This window comes from Sorex araneus, chromosome 5 (genome assembly GCF_027595985.1).
Source record: "Sorex araneus isolate mSorAra2 chromosome 5, mSorAra2.pri, whole genome shotgun sequence".
Classification (NCBI taxonomy): domain Eukaryota; kingdom Metazoa; phylum Chordata; class Mammalia; order Eulipotyphla; family Soricidae; genus Sorex; species Sorex araneus.
The window spans coordinates 36,195,063-36,212,636 of record NC_073306.1 but is presented as its reverse complement, the minus strand read 5'-3'; the positions used below and the strand labels follow the sequence as shown (position 1 = coordinate 36,212,636).

Genomic DNA, 17,574 nt, shown 5'->3' with positions numbered 1-17,574 from the left:
CACCCCAGGCCCACTGACTCTGATGAGCTACTATAGCCCCCCTCCCACCAGCTCCATGTGGGCTGGAGATGGGATTCAGTAGACATTAAATTCCAGGGGTCTGGGTGGGGAAACAAAAACCTCTAGGACAGTGGGTAAAGTGCTTGTTTTGCATGAGCGAACCCAAGTTCAGTCCCCGCCTGGCACCCCCTGTGGTCCTCCAAGCCCTACCAGGAGTGATCCCTGAGCACAGAGCCAAGAGTAAGCTCTGAGCACTGCCAGGTGTGGCCTAAAAAACTAAAATTCTTTCAATATCACAGATGATTCTACATGTAACTACATTGCCTGTCTGTCTGCCTGTCTGTCTCTGTCTCTCTTTCTCTTTCTCTTTCTCTCTCTCTCTTTCTTCCTGCCCCCCTTCTGTTTTCTAGGTTCCAGGCAATAAATAAGAAAGTCTTTTTCCTTCCTGGTACTTAAAAACACCTTTTGTGTAAGAGATTTATCTGCGTAGAGAAACTGTTGTTGCAGTGTGTACAGTCCACCAGGAGTGATCCCTGAGCACAGACCCAGGAGTAAGCCCTGAGCACTGCCAGGTGTGCCCCAAAGCAAACAAAATCCTTCCAACCTCACAGATGATCCTACATCCTACATGTAACTATGTAACTGTGCACTCACACCTCTCTCTCTCTCTCTCTCTCTCTCTCTCTCTCTCTCTCTCTCTCTCTCTCTCTCTCTCTCGTCCCTGGAGACTAAATGACTCAGGAGCACCTCATATGCCCTGCCACAGATGCTAGGCACAGCCTCCAGCTGCTTGCCTCACAGGAACTGGTCCTAAGCATGGGACCCGGACCCTGACCAGAGCCCAGCCCAGGAAGGCAGAACCGCTGTCCCTGGTACTGAAACTGAAAACCAGGTTGTCCTCTGTGTGGGCCCCACTGAAAGTCAGGCAGGCAGGACCCACCTGGCTCTTGGGACCCCAAAGCCCTGACTCTGTCTTCCTTTCGTGACTTAGGGAACACACGCGCTAGAGGGAATCTGGGAATCCTTAGCACCATTTTACAGAAGGGGAAACTGAGAGCTAGAGGAAGAGTGAATTCCCCAGGTCTCCTGGGGAAGTGAGGAAATCCGCACAAGGCCTCGGACACTGCAGCATGTGCTTTCAGAAGGGGTAACGCAACATGAGTCGGTGCCAGGCTGGGTAACTCGGGAGACCTGAACTAGGCAGAGGTGTGGAACAAGGGGAGGGTACAGGTGGGCCCTGAGCCAGTGCAGGAAGGAGGTACTGGGAAGGGCAGACACAGAACCAGGAAACCAGGTCCCCCCAGAAGTTCCCCCATGCTCCCCACTTTGCAGCCCATGATGGGGAAGAGAAGCATGAGGGCAGCTAGATACCCCACAAGGATATTTTCCCTAAGTGTTTCCTGTACAATCCTCAGGGGACAGATTTTCCCATCCAGGATGGGGCTCCAGGAAAAAAAATAAAGAGAAAAGATTATAGATGGCAGAATATGCCAACAGCAATGGCCAGGGGTCTGGTGGCCAAGGAAATCACTTCTCTTGGGGTCCTGCTGTGTGCCGCAGGTAATAACAGCATCACCCACCCACCAGTGTTGCTGGGGGCAGGCACAAAGCCGGGCACCTTCACATACGCTCACCCACTCAATCCCCTGGCCAACCCTGAAAGTCATGCATTGTTGGCATGGATGAGAAAGTAGGCAGAGAGGAGAAGCATCTTGCTCCGGGTCACCCAGCTGGGACTAGGACAAGAGTACCAGCTGACAACCAACTTGGAATTGTCCTCCAGGAAAGCACCGTGTTCCCAGCAGACTCTGCAGGCTGGGTACAGGGAGTCCATCGGAGGATCACCAGGGGGCTCTTCCTGCCGACAGTGCTCCATGATTCACAGAGACCTTCCTTTATATGTGCATCCAACAGTGCTCCATGATTCACAGAGACCTTCCTTTATATGTGCATCTATGCAAGGCCCCTGACTCAAACCCCAGGCCTCGAGCCACGTCCTGGCAGAGTCAAGGCCTCCCCCTCCTCGTCACTCTTCTCTCCCCAGCGAGAAAGGCTTCCTGGCATCTGCTCACAGCAACACCTGCTGACTCTGGGCTCCAGGGAGGTGACAGTCCCACACAGATCTCTGGAATCTCTCCCGGTGACTGGGACCCGGCCGAGGCCTTGGAAAACTGACCTGCCAGTCACTCTGGGAATATGACCCCGGGGTCTGCCACTGGGCTCTCCTGGTTCCTAAAGCAAGACACCCACTACCCAGCACCTCCACAACCTCTTTCTGATCCCCGATTCTGATGGGCCCTTTGCTCCTAGCTCCGGTTCCCCCTAAGCCCCGTCTCACACTCAGAGGCCCCTGCTAACCCCAGGCCCCCTCCTCAGCTCTTTCCCCGGGCCAGCCACCACATCACAGCCAGATCACTGGAAAAGACCATCCCACATGCTCCTGTGAAGGGCTTTGTAAAGGCCTATTTTCAGGCCTGGAGAAGTCCCCCACCCCCAGTCCCAACTGGGATTCTGCTGAGCCCCCTCCCTGGATCCTCCGGGTCCCCGCCCCCTCACCACCCCCACCCAGCTGCCTATTTGAAGGTTTCTTGGGGAAGTTGTTACTCGGAGCAAAATAAGCAGGAAGAGATTTTAAAACAAAACCAGCTGGTGTCTGGGCTGATGCCACGAAGGGAGGAGGTTGGGGGGGAGGGGAGGTGCTGGCTCCTCTGTGATGTGGGGTCCAGGTGTGCCTGTGTGGGACTGGGTAGATCACCTGCCAGTCTGCGCGGGTTTTCGTAACTAGGTGTCTGGGAAGCAGCAGAATATATTTAGCAGGAGCTGAGCGCGTGTGTTTGCGTGTCATTGTGAAATGTGTGGATACACGTGACCCATTTCTGAGTCCCGGGACCAATGTGAGAGTGTGGTGGATGCCCGCAGGCGACTGTGCACGTGTGCTCTAAAGGACCCAGCCGGTGTGCATGGCACTGCTGTCCTGGTGGGTGATCTCCCCCGACCCTCGACCCCAGAGGGGTGCCTTCCCCGAGCCACCGTGCAAAGTATGCGCCCAGCTCTCTCCTGTGACATCACAGATGCGATTCCGTAACTTGTGAGCCTTCGTGTGGCTCCGTGTTCTCTGGACCTGGGTGACATGACGTGGAGGTAGTGAAGTGCCAAGATGGGGAGCCTGACCTGGGAGGCTCGTGCCAGGGTTTGAATCCCGACTGGCCACTTGCGAGTGGACAAGACGGAGTTGTGGGGAGAGGTTACTACCCATATCTGGGCACCCAAGGGGACGGCGGGGGGAGGGGGGAGGGGTGGGGGCGGGGAGAGGGGGGACGGGGGGGGGGGGGCGAGGCGCTCACCCGGGGTGGGCAGGGGCAGCGCGCTCTTGCTCCACTGCGTCAGGCCCACGATGGCCACCATCTTGGCGCCCAGGCTGCTGCGCCGCTTCTTGGCCACGCTGGTCCCGGGCGCGCCGGCCGCCTGCTGGGCGCCGCAGATCTCGCCGCTGATGCTGGAGCTCCGCACCACGTTCCTGGAGGCTGCGGCCGAGGCCGGCCCCGGCTCCCCGCTAAACATGATCTGCCCAGCGGTCGGCTCTCAGGCAGCTCTGCAAGGTGGGGGAGAGACGGGGCCGAGTCAGATCAGGGAAGTGGGCGCTCCACCCGCTGTCCCGCCTGCGTCTCGAGTCCTGCGACCTGGAGCCAGCCGGGGCCTCGGCCTCTGAAGGCTGGGAGAGGGAACGGGGCACGGAGGTGCAGGGTGGGGTTGGGGGGATGTCTGGCCCAGGCAGCCCGAGGTCGACAGGGTCGGGGGCAGCAGTAGTGCCCAGTGACCTGCGCCCACCTTGGGACTCCAGAACCTTCCCCACAGCAGCGGTGTGGTCCTGTGGCTGGGCATGCTGAGATTTATTTCAATGAAGACCTCGGCAGGAGAAATGCAACATTTACCCCAGGGGTTGGCTGTGTTCAGCCAGAAACTGCCTGTAGAAGGATCTGGGACAGGGGCAGGAGCCACAGCACAGTGGGTAGGGCGTTTGCCCTGCACGTGACTCACCAGGGTTCCATCCCCAGCACCCTGTACGGTCCCCTGAGCTCCACCAGGAGTGATCCCTGAGTGTAGAGCCAGGAGTAAGAGCCTAGCACCGCTGACCTGGCCCAAATACCAACAGTCAAGGTCTGGGGGAAGAGAGATGGGGTCCTAGAGCAATGTCCCACAGAGGAAATACCCCAGAGGTGTGCGTGATTTGTTCCACCTCCCAAACAAACACAGGAAGAAGGAACGTGACTCCAGCCTGTCGGAGTCCTATAGACAGGGATTCTCCTCCCAGGTGCCCGTGAGGTTCGGGAAAGTGTAAAGACGCAGGCCCCTGAAGGGTGCACAGAAAGCATCTCTCGGAACATTTTAACCCATTTCCTCCTGGTGAGGCATTTAAAAAAAAATAATGAACTTCTGGGCCAGAGATGGCTCCCCAGGCTGGAGCATGGTGGCACACAGGAGGCTGGGTTGGATCCCCAGCCTCGCACTGTCCTGCCGGTGGAGGGGGACCCCCCCACCCCGATCACAGAGCTGGGAATAGCTCTCGAGTACCGCAGAGTGTGCCCCAAACACACAAAATGAACTCATGCCGCAAATACAATATCACAGTCTGGTATTATTCTCATCGCCTGCAATCCCCAGCCAATACCATCAGCACGCTGAATATCTTAACATCGCCACAACACTCCACTGTAAGGAGGCAGCATCACAGACAAATATTTTAATACCATTCATTACTTTTATATGTTTGAGGATGTGTGGTGGGGTGAGAGGTGGGTGTATACCCGGTGGTGCTCAGGGGCTATTTCTGACTCTGCTCAGGAGTGACCTCTGATGGTGCTTGGCAGACCATATGCGGTACTGGGGAACCTAGCAAGGCCAACAGTCAACAACATAGTATTTTACCCCATAGCCCCATCCCTCTTACTCCCTTCCCCAAGTTACTTTTTTTTTTTTAGCTTTTTGGATCACACCCAGCAATGCACAGGAGTTACTCCTGGCTCATGCACTCAGGAATTACTCCTGATGATGCTTGGGGGACCATATGGGATGCTGGGAATTGAAGCCGGGTTGGCTGCATGCAAGGCAAACGCCCTACCAGCTGTGCTATTGCTCCAGCCCCTCCCCTCCACTGTTACTTCTTATATTAGGTGTACCTCCTGGCCCTTGCTTGTCTTTGACACAAGTGTGAAAAGCATCTTTCTGTGCCCATGTGGCCTGCACACTTCCTCAGGACTGACTCCCAGAGATGGAGTAATAGGGCTAGAAGGTATGAATTCTTCTTCTTTTTTTTTTTTTTTTGCTTTTTTGGGTCACTCCTGGCGATGCTCAGGGGTTAATCCTGGCTCCGAACTCAGGAATTACTCCTGGCAATGCTCAGGGGACCATGTGGGATGCTGGGAATTGAACCTGGGTTGGTCGAGTGCAAGGCAAACGCCTTACCTGCTGTGCTATTGCTCCAGCCCCAGTATGAATTCTTCTGATGGTCACCCCACACCCATCTTCCCTTCCTGTGCCTTGAGAAAAGTCTGGCTTTGTCCAGCTGTTCCCTCCCTACTTGAAAGGCACATCCCTTAGCTTATTAAGCAGTGAGTGGCACTCACCTTGGTAATGCGTCCAAAGGTGTCCAGAGGTGGACCCTTGGCTAAGGTGGCCCTATTTTACTTAAGGGGAAGATTTGGATTCAGTGCTTACGAGAGAGGTGGGGAGGTGGTATCTCTCCTTCTCCTCTCTCTCCTCTCCCCCTCCCTCGAGACTCCTCCTCTGAGAGAAGGCCCAGCCCTAGGATGAAGAAGCCACGATTACAGATAAAACGAACCTCGGCTCACTCACACCTGGAATCTGCCTTCTCTGTCTCCCAGTTAGACGAGATCATGTGTTTTCCGCTGCTTAAGCCAGTTTGAATCAGAGTTCTCTGTTACTTCCAGAAGTATCCTTCCGATACTGAGGGTATAATCATGTTTTTGACTCTTGGCATATAATGCCAAATTCCTTCCCAAAGCTGTATTCAAGAAATATTTCATTCCCTAAAATTGCAAGGCCTGGACTGAGAGCAAGGGGTCAGGCTGGTTTGGTCCTACCCTCCCAAAGCTTCCAGTCCAGGAGGAGAGACAGACAGTAAATAACTAATTAAGTGATTTATTTTTCATGAGGGCTCTGACGGTCTAGGGACAGAGAGCTGCAGAAAGGGAGTCACTCAGGGAGGGGAATGCAGGCATCTCGGACTACATGGGAATGGACTCTGAGCCCAGAGAGAAAGCTCTGGGCAGGGGCTGAGCTCATGGGTTCATTCTCTGGTGCTAGTATGATCCCCTGAGCACGACTGGGAGTGACCTCAAGCATGGGACCACGAATAGTCCCCAGGCGTCATGGAGTGTGGCTGCAAACAACAAAATAAAAAATAGAAGTGGGTTTTCCTGACGTCAGCCTCCGCAGTGGGCAGGAGGTCCTATACTACAGCCTGGCTCCTCTGCTCCAGCGGAGGGTGGATTATAGGGAAGATGGAGGCAACACCGGCTCTCTTCTGGCCACAGTAATTCTTCCCATCCCGGGGTCCGGGGCTCCCTATCATCCTAAGGGACTCTGACTTTTCAAACAAATATGAAGAGCCAGAGTGATAGGATAGTGGGAAGGCACTTACCTGGCACCCGGCCGACCTGGGTTCAATCCCCGGCACCCCACATAGCCCCCCAATCCCCACCAGGAGTGATCCCTGAGCACTGCCGGTGTGGCACAAAACAAGCAAAACAAAACAATAAAGAATACAGAAAGGCCAGGGTGTGGCTCGGTGGCAGGGCACAGGGTTGGCCCTGTATGCGGCTCAGGGGCTTGATGCCGGGCACAAAACTAAACCCCCATATGAACAACAGTCGAATCGACCCAGAAAGGGGAAGGAAAATGGGGACAGGGAGGGGAAGGCAGCCTTCCAGCTGATGGGAGAGGCAGTCTCCAGACAGGGAGAGTGGCCGCCAGGCCTCGGGGTCAGCGTGGCTCCCGCCAGCCTGGCGGAGCAGGGCTGCCAGTGGGGATGAGTCAAAGCGGTGTTTTCTGCCTTCTCTGCGGCTGGCGGCATGGCTCTCACTCCCCCCGTGATGCGCGCCGAGTCCCGGATTGTATTTCTCCATCCGTTCCCCCACCCACCTTGCAGCTAATGGAAAGTCCCCCCTGGACCCGGGCCTGGGGCGAGCTCTTCTCTTTCGTTTCCAGTCCTGGTGCCAGTTGGTGTGCCAGTTGGGGTATCCGTGCGGCCGGCAGAGGATGGCGGGAGACGGCTTAGCCGGCTCCGAGAGTCAGCTGCACTGTAGGCCCCACTTGCCTTTTAAAGGATTTCCAGGGGGTGTGTGGCTATTTCTGTGCTGCAGATGAGAAAACCGAGTCTCAAAGAAGCTGAGGCCGGACCATTCGTGCTCAGCTGAGAAGTGGCAAGGCCTGGATGGAGCCGGATGTTTCCCTAAGGAGCAGACCGAGGCAGCCGCCCCTGCCCCTCGCACCCAGAGCCCACCCGGAGCTGTGAGCTCATCCCCCCTGCTTGGGCTTTATCCTAGGGCTCTGGGCTCTTGGAGGAAACTTCAAGGAACGTTTCCGTGGCCGGAAAAGCACCTCACTGGCCTAGGTTTTCACAGCTTCTGTGAGTGTCTGAGGGGGAGCCAAGACCCCATTCAGATAACGGCAGGAGATACAAAAGCTTTAGACCACTCAAGAACCACCCCGGGATGGAGGGGAGGTAAGGGACAAGATTCCCGACCCTGCCAACCCCAGGCTCATCTTTCCTCATGAATAATGAAGGGGATCTGACATCCAGGACTCTGCACCGTCCTAGCCATGTTCTCATCTCTAACCACCTGGGATCACCTGAACGGCTGATAAACATCTGGAGGGGAGGGGGCACTTCAGAGGGCAGGCCATGTCCAAGGAGACAGGAGGAGGCGGAGCCAATGCACCAGAGCCAAGGTCAGGGGGGCTCAGGAGTCCTGGGAGGGCAGCCTGGAGGGTTCTGAGTTGGGAGGTGGGACTGAGAGGTCTATTGGCTCCTCCTGATCATGTTCCTTTCCAGTCACTGTGTCCCACTAAAGGGCTGGAGTCAGGGGTCTCTGAAAGTCCTTTTGACTTGGAGAGCAGAATCTGAATACTGCAGTGGCAGGCTCAGAGTTAGGATGCTAGAAGCTTCTCTGGTAGCCGGCATAGCTCAGGAAGGATGAGACGGGCAGAGCCAACCACTGAGGCCCCATGGGAAGAGAGGGTCCACGTCCATAGCAGCAAGGAGCCCTCAGTGGACTGGGCTGGAACAGGGCTGCAGGCAGAGATGGGGGGCAGGAGGGCGAGGGGCCAACAGGACCCACAGTTCCTTGCCTACAGGTGGTTCTGAAAGACCCTTTGCACAAAAGCCACCAGGCAGGACTGACCCTCCCCAGCCCTGTCCACGGGTATCCTGGAAGGAAGAACTGTTGGGCACCAAGACCCCAGTCTGATGCCCTCCCTGCGGAGTCAGATCTCCCCTGCAGGGAGAGGAGCAATAGCCCCTGCTGCCCAAACTGCAAGGCGGCAGCTTCCTGCCAAGCGACCCAGCAACACGACAACTCTTTCCTTCCTAGCTCTCCAAGCCGGGCCTCAACTCCAGAATTTCAGGGCCTTAAGGGCTCCCCAAAACCTCTCCTGAATCCTTAGAACAGCAGGACCGTCTGCTCTGCCAAAACACCCAAAACTCCCTGGCCCCCTGGCCACGTGTCTAGCCTGGAAAGGAGACCTTTTTGAGAATTAATGAGCCTGAGATAAACCAAAACTCCCAGCCTTTCAATCTGGTCCCCCACCCTAGACCAAGGGGGCCCGTCACATGCAGAGAAGGACTGGTGGGCTTGCAGGTAAGGCAGTGACTGATGCCCACCCCCTCTTGCCCCAGCCTTCCATGCTGGCAGACATCGCTAATCCAGCTCTCTTTCCCATCAAGTTCACATCTAAACTCTGAATTCCTGTCCACTCAGCATCTCAGCACTCGTGAGTGAGAACTGATCTGAGGGGCCAGAGAGATAATGCAGGGGTCAAGGCATTTGCCTTGCATGCGCTGACCCCAGGTCTAGTGCCCAGCACCACACACGGTCCCCGGAGTCACAGTCCCACCAGGAGGAAGCTCTGAACACCTCTGGGTGTGGCCCCAAACAAAAACAACCAAAATATGACTTGCCGTCCCTCTTCAAGTCTGAGTGTTTCACTTGGCAGAGTAGGAAACCGAGGTCCAGACTGGGAAGAGATGACCAGGTAACAGAAAAAATGTGATGGTAACACCAGTCTTCCAACTCAAGTCCCCACTTGCAAGCCCCACCTGTGTCAGTTGCTTCCTCCCCATTCCCCGGCTCAAAGCAAACTCACCAAACTGATGAATCTGCTCGTGGGGTGCTGCATCCCAGGGGGCTCACCCCCCCCTATAGCTTGCCTCTCGGGCGTGCACTCAAGTCTTCAACTGGCTGCTGCCAAGATTCCAGCTTTCCAGAAAGGATGTGAAGGCAATCAGGGCAGCTCCCTGTAGGAGGCTATGTGATAAGTCTGGAAGGAAAGACGGGAACTCAGAGGAAGGACTATAGAAGATGTTTGCCCCAGGGCTTCCAGTTGCTTGTGGAGGAATAAAAGACTTTGAAGAGAACTGTGTGACCTCGAGGAATCATGTAAGCCTTTGAGACTCTGGTTTTTCTCTTGCAAAATCATGCCAAGTGGATGAGAGATAACAGGGGTTAAGGCACTTGCCGTGCACGTGGTCTACCTGGGTACACACAACAGGAAGTCAGGACAAGGGGCAAAAAGTCACTCACCGGGGTAGGAAGTCAGGAACTAGAGGACGGGGAGTGTAGGATGGGGAACAGTCAGGGATGAGTGACAGGAAGACAAGACCAGGGGACAGAAGGTCTGAGCTGGGTGACATGAAGTCTGAGGTCAGAGGACAGAGAGCCAGGGACTGGGAGAGTCAGGGCTGGGTGACAGGAAGTCAGGACCAGGCAAAAGGAAGTCAGAAAATGGGAATAGTCAGGGCTGGGGGAAGGAAGTAAGGATCAAGGGACAGGAAATTAGGAACAGGACAAAAAGCTAGGGACTGGAAGCAGCCAGACTGGGTGATAGGATGTCAAGAGCAAGGGACACGAAGTCAGGGACCAGCATCCCACAGAATCCCTTGAGCACCACCAGGAGTGAACCCTGAACACAGAGCAGGAGTAAGCCCTGAGCACAGTTGGGTGTCGCCCAATCCTCCAAATCATCTAAACACCTGGACCCCCTAATCCTGTCTTCAGACACTATTTTATTGGACTTTATTTTTATTTGGGGGACCTCCCAAGCTACACCACCCACAGTGCTCCTTGACCTAGTGGTTCAATGCTAAGACTCAGCCATGCTGGCAGCCTGACGGCTCATGTGCCCGGCGAGCATTCCAGCTCCTTGAGGCCCAGTCCCCGCCTTGAATGTCAACTGTTGGTGCGGAAGTCCCACCCAACATTTCAAGACTTAACCTAGAAGGGTCTTGTCAAGGTCTAATTGCTAAGGAGCTCTAGCAATTACTCTAGATTATTCTAGTCCTATTCTTCCTTCCTCTGTCCTTTTCCTGACTAATGGGGGCCTGTGTCCCTCCCCAGAACATTCTGTGACATGCCCCGGAGTCTAGGGGCCAGAGATGGGGGGAGCTGCCGGCTGTGCTCCCAGCCCTGACCCTAAGCAGGTCGTTCTGCTTCTCTGAGCCTCCATTCGCTCTTCTACGAAGGAGTCAGTGACCCCGGCCCGACGGCCCAGGCTGCATGGAGGACGGGAGGAGGGGTGAGGAGCAGGAATCCGGGAGGGACAACACAGCTCTGCAGGCAGCGACTCAGCTCAAAGCCGAGATCTGCCACTTCTAAGCCTTATGACGCAGGACAATTTCCTTAACAAACCCCCTGAGCCGGCTGCCCCTCCTCTCTAAGCGGGGATAATGATGCCTGCCTTAGGATTCGTAGATGAAATATTACAAAGTAAGGATCGGTACGTGCCAAATGCTCAGTTGGGCAATTACATGGCTTCTGCTCATCACGGCGCCTTTGTAAACAGTGACGGCCCGGGCAGGTGTTCATGCCCGGCGGGCTGCGAGCGAGCCAGGTGCAAGGACTTGATGGGGGGAAGCGGGGAGCCAAACAGCAGCACCACCAACTCCCACCTGGGGGCTCCCCCAGAGCCCAGGGGGCATGGAGGATTGGGGTTCCTGCACCCCGGAACTGTTCCCTCCCAGCATCTCCGCTCCTGGCCCCTTGAGGATGCTAAGTCTCGTGTCTGGGACGCCGACCCCCCACTCCCACCCAGCTCTAAGGCCAGTCTGTCCCCGTGAGCCACGTCAGAGGCCAGGGCTGCCGCCACAGAAGCAGGACGGGCTCCCTGGGAACAAGCTTTCCCTTTCCACAGAGCGAGGGAGGTGGGTGACCCGGCGCGTGTGGCAGGAGAGGGGGGCTGAGCTGGGGAGCACACCCAGCCCCAGAGGGAGCACGGCAACAGCTGTCACTCAATCTTTTGGCTCCCGCTCCCCTGCAAAGGCTTGGATGCGCATCTCACACACAGAGCCCCGTGGCACTGAGCACACCAACCACACCACACAGCTGACACACTCAAACACATTTCCATGAGCAGATATGAATATGCACCCTCACCCCTCAGATATTCATCTTCACAGAGGTACCTCGAGTGGCCACGCTGATGCTCAGAGGGTATGCCACACCCTCCACACACACCACATACACATACCACACACATACTACATACACACAACACACACCACATACACTACACATACACCATACCCACACCACACCCACACCACACATACTACACCCCGCACCCCCTCACACACACACACATACCACACACCCCATACACACACACACACACACACACACACACACACACACACACACCCTGCCTTGGCCAGAGACAGGGAGAACCCATCCCTTCCTTGGGCAGGGAAGGGGGGAGTGTCTTACCCAAATCTGTGGGTTCCCTGGCTGAGGATACATGCCAGCTCTGAACAGGTGCTTAAGTGAGCTTGAACACGCACGTGCACACGCGCACACACCCAGGGATGCTCCAGCCCCCATCCCAGCCACGAGGGCCTCATCGCTGCAGGCTGGACAAAGGAGCTCATGGGTGAGGCTGGTGGCGAGGAGATGAGGCTGGCGGGGAGCAGCTGCTGTCACCATGGCGACCGAGCTGACCCACTTCTCCACCCAGCCCAGGCGATAGGGGTGAGGCAGCTTTGGGCAGACCCTCTCTCCCACCCCACAGTGATGGGATGACCCTGGAGGTGAGCTGGGGACCAGAGAGGCCCTCCCCAGGCCTCTCCCGAGGGCGCCTACGAGGCCTGGCCTTGCCCAGCACTGGGGGCTGATCTGGAGGCCGCAATAGCCCTGCATGTTCCCTGGACGCAGAACCCATGGCAGGGAAGGGGGTGGGGCGGCCAGGGCCACACCTGTGTCCCCACACTCCCAGGACACAGGTCGCCCAAAGTCAATGAGGCAGAGCGGGGAGAATCTCCTGATTCAAACCAGCTGGGGGGCAGAACTTGTCCCACTCTCAGACTGGGGTATGCTGGCCTGCCGTGCCTGCCTCCTGGGCAGTGAGTGTGTGTGTGTGTGTGTGTGTGTACATATGTGTATGCGTGTGTGTGTGCGAGTGTATGTGCGCACGTGTGCAGGGGTGGGAGCTGGCATGTGCCTGCTGACAGCCAGGGGGCTCCTGAGGACAAGGCCATGCAGTCTCCCCCTGAACTGGGGACACAGAGGAACAGCACAGCCTTCAGACAGAGTCTGGGAGGAGACAGCTCACAAAGCCGGATGAATCACCGCGCGCCAGCCTCCCAGAGCGCCCCATTTCCCCCAGGAACAACAAACTGCCCTCGCCAAGGCAAGCCAGGCGACCCTGTCACCCCGTGCTCGCACTGTCCCCTGACTCCTCCGAGGCGCACCCCCCGCCCCGTGCCATGCCAGGAGCCCTCCTCCAGCTGGCCCTGTCCTCGTGCCTGTGCCAGACAAACCCCCCCTCAGTTCAGTCCCCATTTAAATGTCACTTCTTCGGAGCCCTCCCAGAAGACACGGGTCTCCCAGTCTGTTCCCCCAAACTCAGAGCCCGAGTTGTATGCCCCCAGGAACATATGCTGGGGTTTTACGCTCTTGCACCTATTAGGGACCCCTTGCTGGACCATATATCCTGGCAGCTGTGACTGATGGGGGTCACAAGGTGACCAGGGTGGGTGGAACAGGGTGGGTGCACCCAACACGATACACATTCTCAGGGAACCAAGGCCGGACTCTTGGTAGCCCTGAGGCCCTCCTGCTGCGGCCTGTGCCAGCTGAAACCTGCCATCTTTGCTCTCAGAATCCAGCCCCACAACAAAAGTGGGTGGCGCCCCCCGCAGGCACCAGGATGAGAAATAATATACGAGCACTGAGGCGGGGGGAGCCCCCAGGCAAGCACAGGGTGAACACCCCAACCAGGCTGTCCTCAAGCACCACAAGGAAAGGCTGGTGAGCGTCACGGGCATGTGTGCAGGCACGGCCACCACCATGCACCCCCTCTCACCCCCACCCCCGCAGTCAGGCACGGGTGTGGGGCCCTGGTCACGGCATCAGCGTCCACCAAGGGGGACCAGGTGGAAAATGTAGAAGAAACCAAAGGTTACGTGAAGGCAGGGACACAGCGGGGAGAAGCCGGGAGAGGTGGGGTGAGGCGGTGCCAAGCCACGCCAAGGGGCCCAGGGGTTCTCAGAAGCCACTCCCGCAGGAACTGAAGTGCTGACACCTTGATTTTGAACTGGAGTCTTCAGAGTCATCAGCAAATCAGTTCCGATTGTCTTCAGCCTCCTCCCCGCCCCGTGCTGTAAGAGCGGCTGTTCCTCATTAGTCGGGGTTCTCCCCTCACCCCCGCCCCCCCCAGTCCCGCTCCCGCTCCACAGATGCCAAACAGGAGTCACTGCGAATTCATCACTCCCCAGTGTCCTGCCCAACACAGGTCTGGCACCCGGCGGGGCTCTGTAAATATTTGTTGACTGAATGAACAAAAATTTAAATAAACATTACGTTATTTATAGCTGGATAGTGGAATCGTGAATCATTTTTCTTTTCTTCGTGGGACAGATTGTGTTTTCTAAAGTTGCCACTCCAGAAACTGGATTCATGTTATAATTAAAAAAATAAATAATTTTTTTCTTTTCAATTGGTACATTGAAAATACCAGGCATGTATTCTGTGAAGAGGGAAAACTTCTGCCAGATGCTCCCTTGCTGCCGGTTTTGATTGATCCATTGATCCTGCCTCGTGTCAACGAGAGTGCTTTTCTGGAGTCAGGACGACAGAGTATGAGCGCCGCGGGGCCTTGTGGCTGACGTTCTGGGAGGGGCGGCAGAGACGGTACCACCAACCTCATGCACTCCAGAGCCTGGGATCTGACCAGAGGTGACTGCTGTCACCTGCACTTGAAAAACCCACCAGCCCGGGGCCCACAGCAGCCTTCAAACAGAAGCCGGAGGTTGTCCTGCATGAATGCACTGTCCAGTGTTCCTCAAACCAAAATGTGCACCCTGAATTCCGGGGGCCTTGCTGAAATTCCAGCTCTATTCCACAGGTCCCAGGGGCAAGCCTGGTTTCTGCATTTATTTCCTGGGCGAGCTCCTAGGTGAGGTCCCTGTGGTGTGGCTGGTTTGCGGATCAACTGATGCATTGAGAAGGAAATGTCAAATGCCCTGGTCACTTTCGTGGAAGGAACAGACCCTTTGGGATGGACAGACCAGAGACACATCAAGGGAAGTATGTTGCACAGCATCTCAAGAGTAAGTGAGATTTGGAGAGGCCGAGGTGGCAGGGAAAGGGGGCAGCTGGGGTTTAGGGTGTGGCTTGGTGGTGGAGCACCTGCCTTGCAGGTGTAAGGCTCTGGATTCCATTCCTGGTGGCACCACCACCCCCAGAAAAGACGGGTAAGTCGCTGAGAAGGTTCAGAGAGGATGGCGACTCGAGCACTGCGGCTGGAGACTGGCGGGGCAGCGCCAGAAGTCCTGCTGGGGGCTGGATGGCAGGGCTAACCCGAACCCTGAGAACAGAGATCTGAGCCGGACGGGAGCTGCTCATGTCAGGCTGACACCAACCAGCAAAGTCCAAAGGCAGCATGACAGGGGTGGGGAAGAAGGGCTGCACCATCTCAGGAGGGATGGGACGAAGAGGGGTGTCTGTGGGTCTGAAGGAGCTCGGAGGCTGCCAGAAGTTCGTCTCAGGACAAAGTCACAGAGGGGGTGGAGACCACAGGATGGTGGCAGCTGAGAGGTGCCAGCATCCATGTGCTGGGGGTCCCAGGGCACAGGGCGGCTGACTCCGCCTGGACAGTGGGGTGAGTCGGAGCATGGAAGAAGAGGGCAGCTCCCAAGGGGAGGCGGCCGGCAGGTGAGCGGCACCCCCAAGTGGGCAGTTACCCAGAGAAAGTACGGGGAGAGAAGGGCAGGAAAAGGGTCCGGTCAGGAAGAGTGAAGAGAAGGTAGTGAGGTAATCTGCAGTGAGGGAGGAGGGAATAGGATACCTGGGGGTGGGGAAAGCCCAGGGGCCAGGGAGATAGCACAGTGGTTAGAGTCCATATCAAGTATGCCGGTGACCTTGGGTGAACCTCTGGCGCCACATGACCCACCCAGGCATCACCTGCACCTTCCAGCCGGGTTGGCTGAGAACTACTAGAAGTCACTCCCAAGCTCTCCAAATGCAGGTGAGAGCACCTCCCCAAAAAGCAAGGAAACTCTGAAGAGTCGCAAGTACAGAAATAGCTCATCTGGTGCCCTCCCTAGCCCACCACAGCGCCCAGGAAGCCTAGGCAGGGCAGGATGCTGGGGGTGGGGGGTACGGAAAAGCTGGAGAGAAAGAACACAGCCTGGAGAGAGCAGGGTTCACATGGATGGGAAAGGAGGTCAGAGCTGCAGGGAAGCTGGGGCTGAAGGCCCCAGGCTCCCAGTCACTTATTACAGCTCATTCCTGGCTGCCGTAATAAGTTGGAGGCCCCTGCAAGATGCAGGGTTTGGCACCCCGGCAGGCTGCGGAGGCCTAGGGCAGAGCAGAAAAAGCTGGGGAGGAGGTGTTTGGACCCATCTCATTGCTGGTGAGCCACTAACTGGTCATCCAAGCGGGCTGTGAGAGCCAGCAGGGACCCCAGCAGGGACCTAACAAAGGTTCCCTGCAAGCCCAGCCCTGGGTCTTCACAAAATACTCGCCGGGTCCCTATGTGGGGCGCCACATGGTGCACAGGTAGGCTCACCCTCCGAGGCAGGGGCCCGGCCCAAGGTGCGGGGTGCGGGGATGGACCCCCGCAGCCCCGCCCCGCCCAGCCTGCGCCCACACCCCGCCCGGAGACGCGGCAGCACCACGGACAGCGCCGCCCGCCTGCCCCGGGCGATCAATATTTCAAGCCCAGGGAAGGGGCTCGGGTTACCAGGCCCAGAGCCAAGCCGGAAGGCGCCGCCCCTCCCAGCCCCCCACCCCAACCCCTTCCTAGCCAAGCAGCCCAGCGCCTTCAGAGGCTGCGCCTTCCCGGCACACCCTTCCCCTCCCCTTTCTGGAGCACAAAGACACACAAGCACGCCGCACACGTTCACACGGCCACTCAGACACACCCCGCGGCCAGACACGCGTGGTGCAAAGGCCCGAGACACACAGCACACCACGCCCAGGCCAGCGACCGAGCCACACCGCACACATGCGCACGCACCCTATGCCTCCCGCAGCACGTGGGGCCGCCTTCATACAGACACACATGCACAGCGCGCTCAGTCACAGCAGACACCCACCTGCACAGAACCTCAGGCAGCGCTCGGAGACACTCTGATCACACAAGCATGGACGCGCGCGCGCGCACACACACACACACACACACACACACACACACACACACACAATGTCCTCAGCAGACACATCACTCAGAACTGTATATACATACAAATCTAAACTCTCCCTTCCTCTCTCCCACACACACCCTCAGACTTGTACCAGGATTACACCAGGCCCTACTACCCAACCCCCACCATTCTGGAGCTCAGGCTGGCCTGTCCACTGACCCGCCAGGGGCAGGAGGGTCCTGTCCTTGCATAAATCCACTGTGACAAGTCCCAGGGGCAGTAGGTCAGCCACACAAAGGGCTGGGGAGAGGGGACTTGTGAGAGCCCCCCTAACTTCCTGATTTTACCATTCCATGAGCCTCAAGTTCTGGGGTGAGGTCTCGCCTTCCTCTGGGCTTCCCCAGGCTCTGTGGGCGCTGCTGTGTATGGAAACCAGAACTCGAATCTACAGCTCCTACTCCTTCCAGGAGGTGCCCAGTCCTGCCTCTGAGCTCGGGAGGCATCGTCCTCCTCCCACCCCCACCATCTAGACCCCCAAGAGACGGGGGCCCACGGCCCAAGTTCTCCAAGTTCTCCACAACCATGGCAGGACTCCCTGGGAGAAGGAGCAGTGGGGTGGCAGGTGAGGGAGGAGCAGGCCGACGCAAGGCAGGACCCACACACGGTTCCAGCCAGGTGAAAGAGACACTCCCGGTTAC

The 17,574-nt window shown here is 57.1% G+C and overlaps 1 protein-coding gene across 2 annotated transcripts in view; it reads right to left on the bottom strand.

Annotated features, from left to right (window-relative positions):
• Positions 1 to 17,574, bottom strand: part of RIMS3 (regulating synaptic membrane exocytosis 3) — a 39,797-nt gene that overhangs the window by 13,015 nt on the left and 9,208 nt on the right. The window contains exons 2-3 of one of the 2 annotated variants that reach the window (XM_055138511.1): positions 9,385 to 9,558; positions 3,345 to 3,592 (exon numbers count right to left, since the gene is read on the bottom strand). In XM_055138511.1, coding sequence (XP_054994486.1) covers positions 3,345 to 3,561 — 217 coding nt within the window. In that variant the 5' untranslated portion in view covers positions 3,562 to 3,592; positions 9,385 to 9,558. The remainder of the gene's footprint in view (positions 1 to 3,344; positions 3,593 to 9,384; positions 9,559 to 17,574) is intronic. The other variant, XM_055138512.1, reaches the window with a different exon arrangement.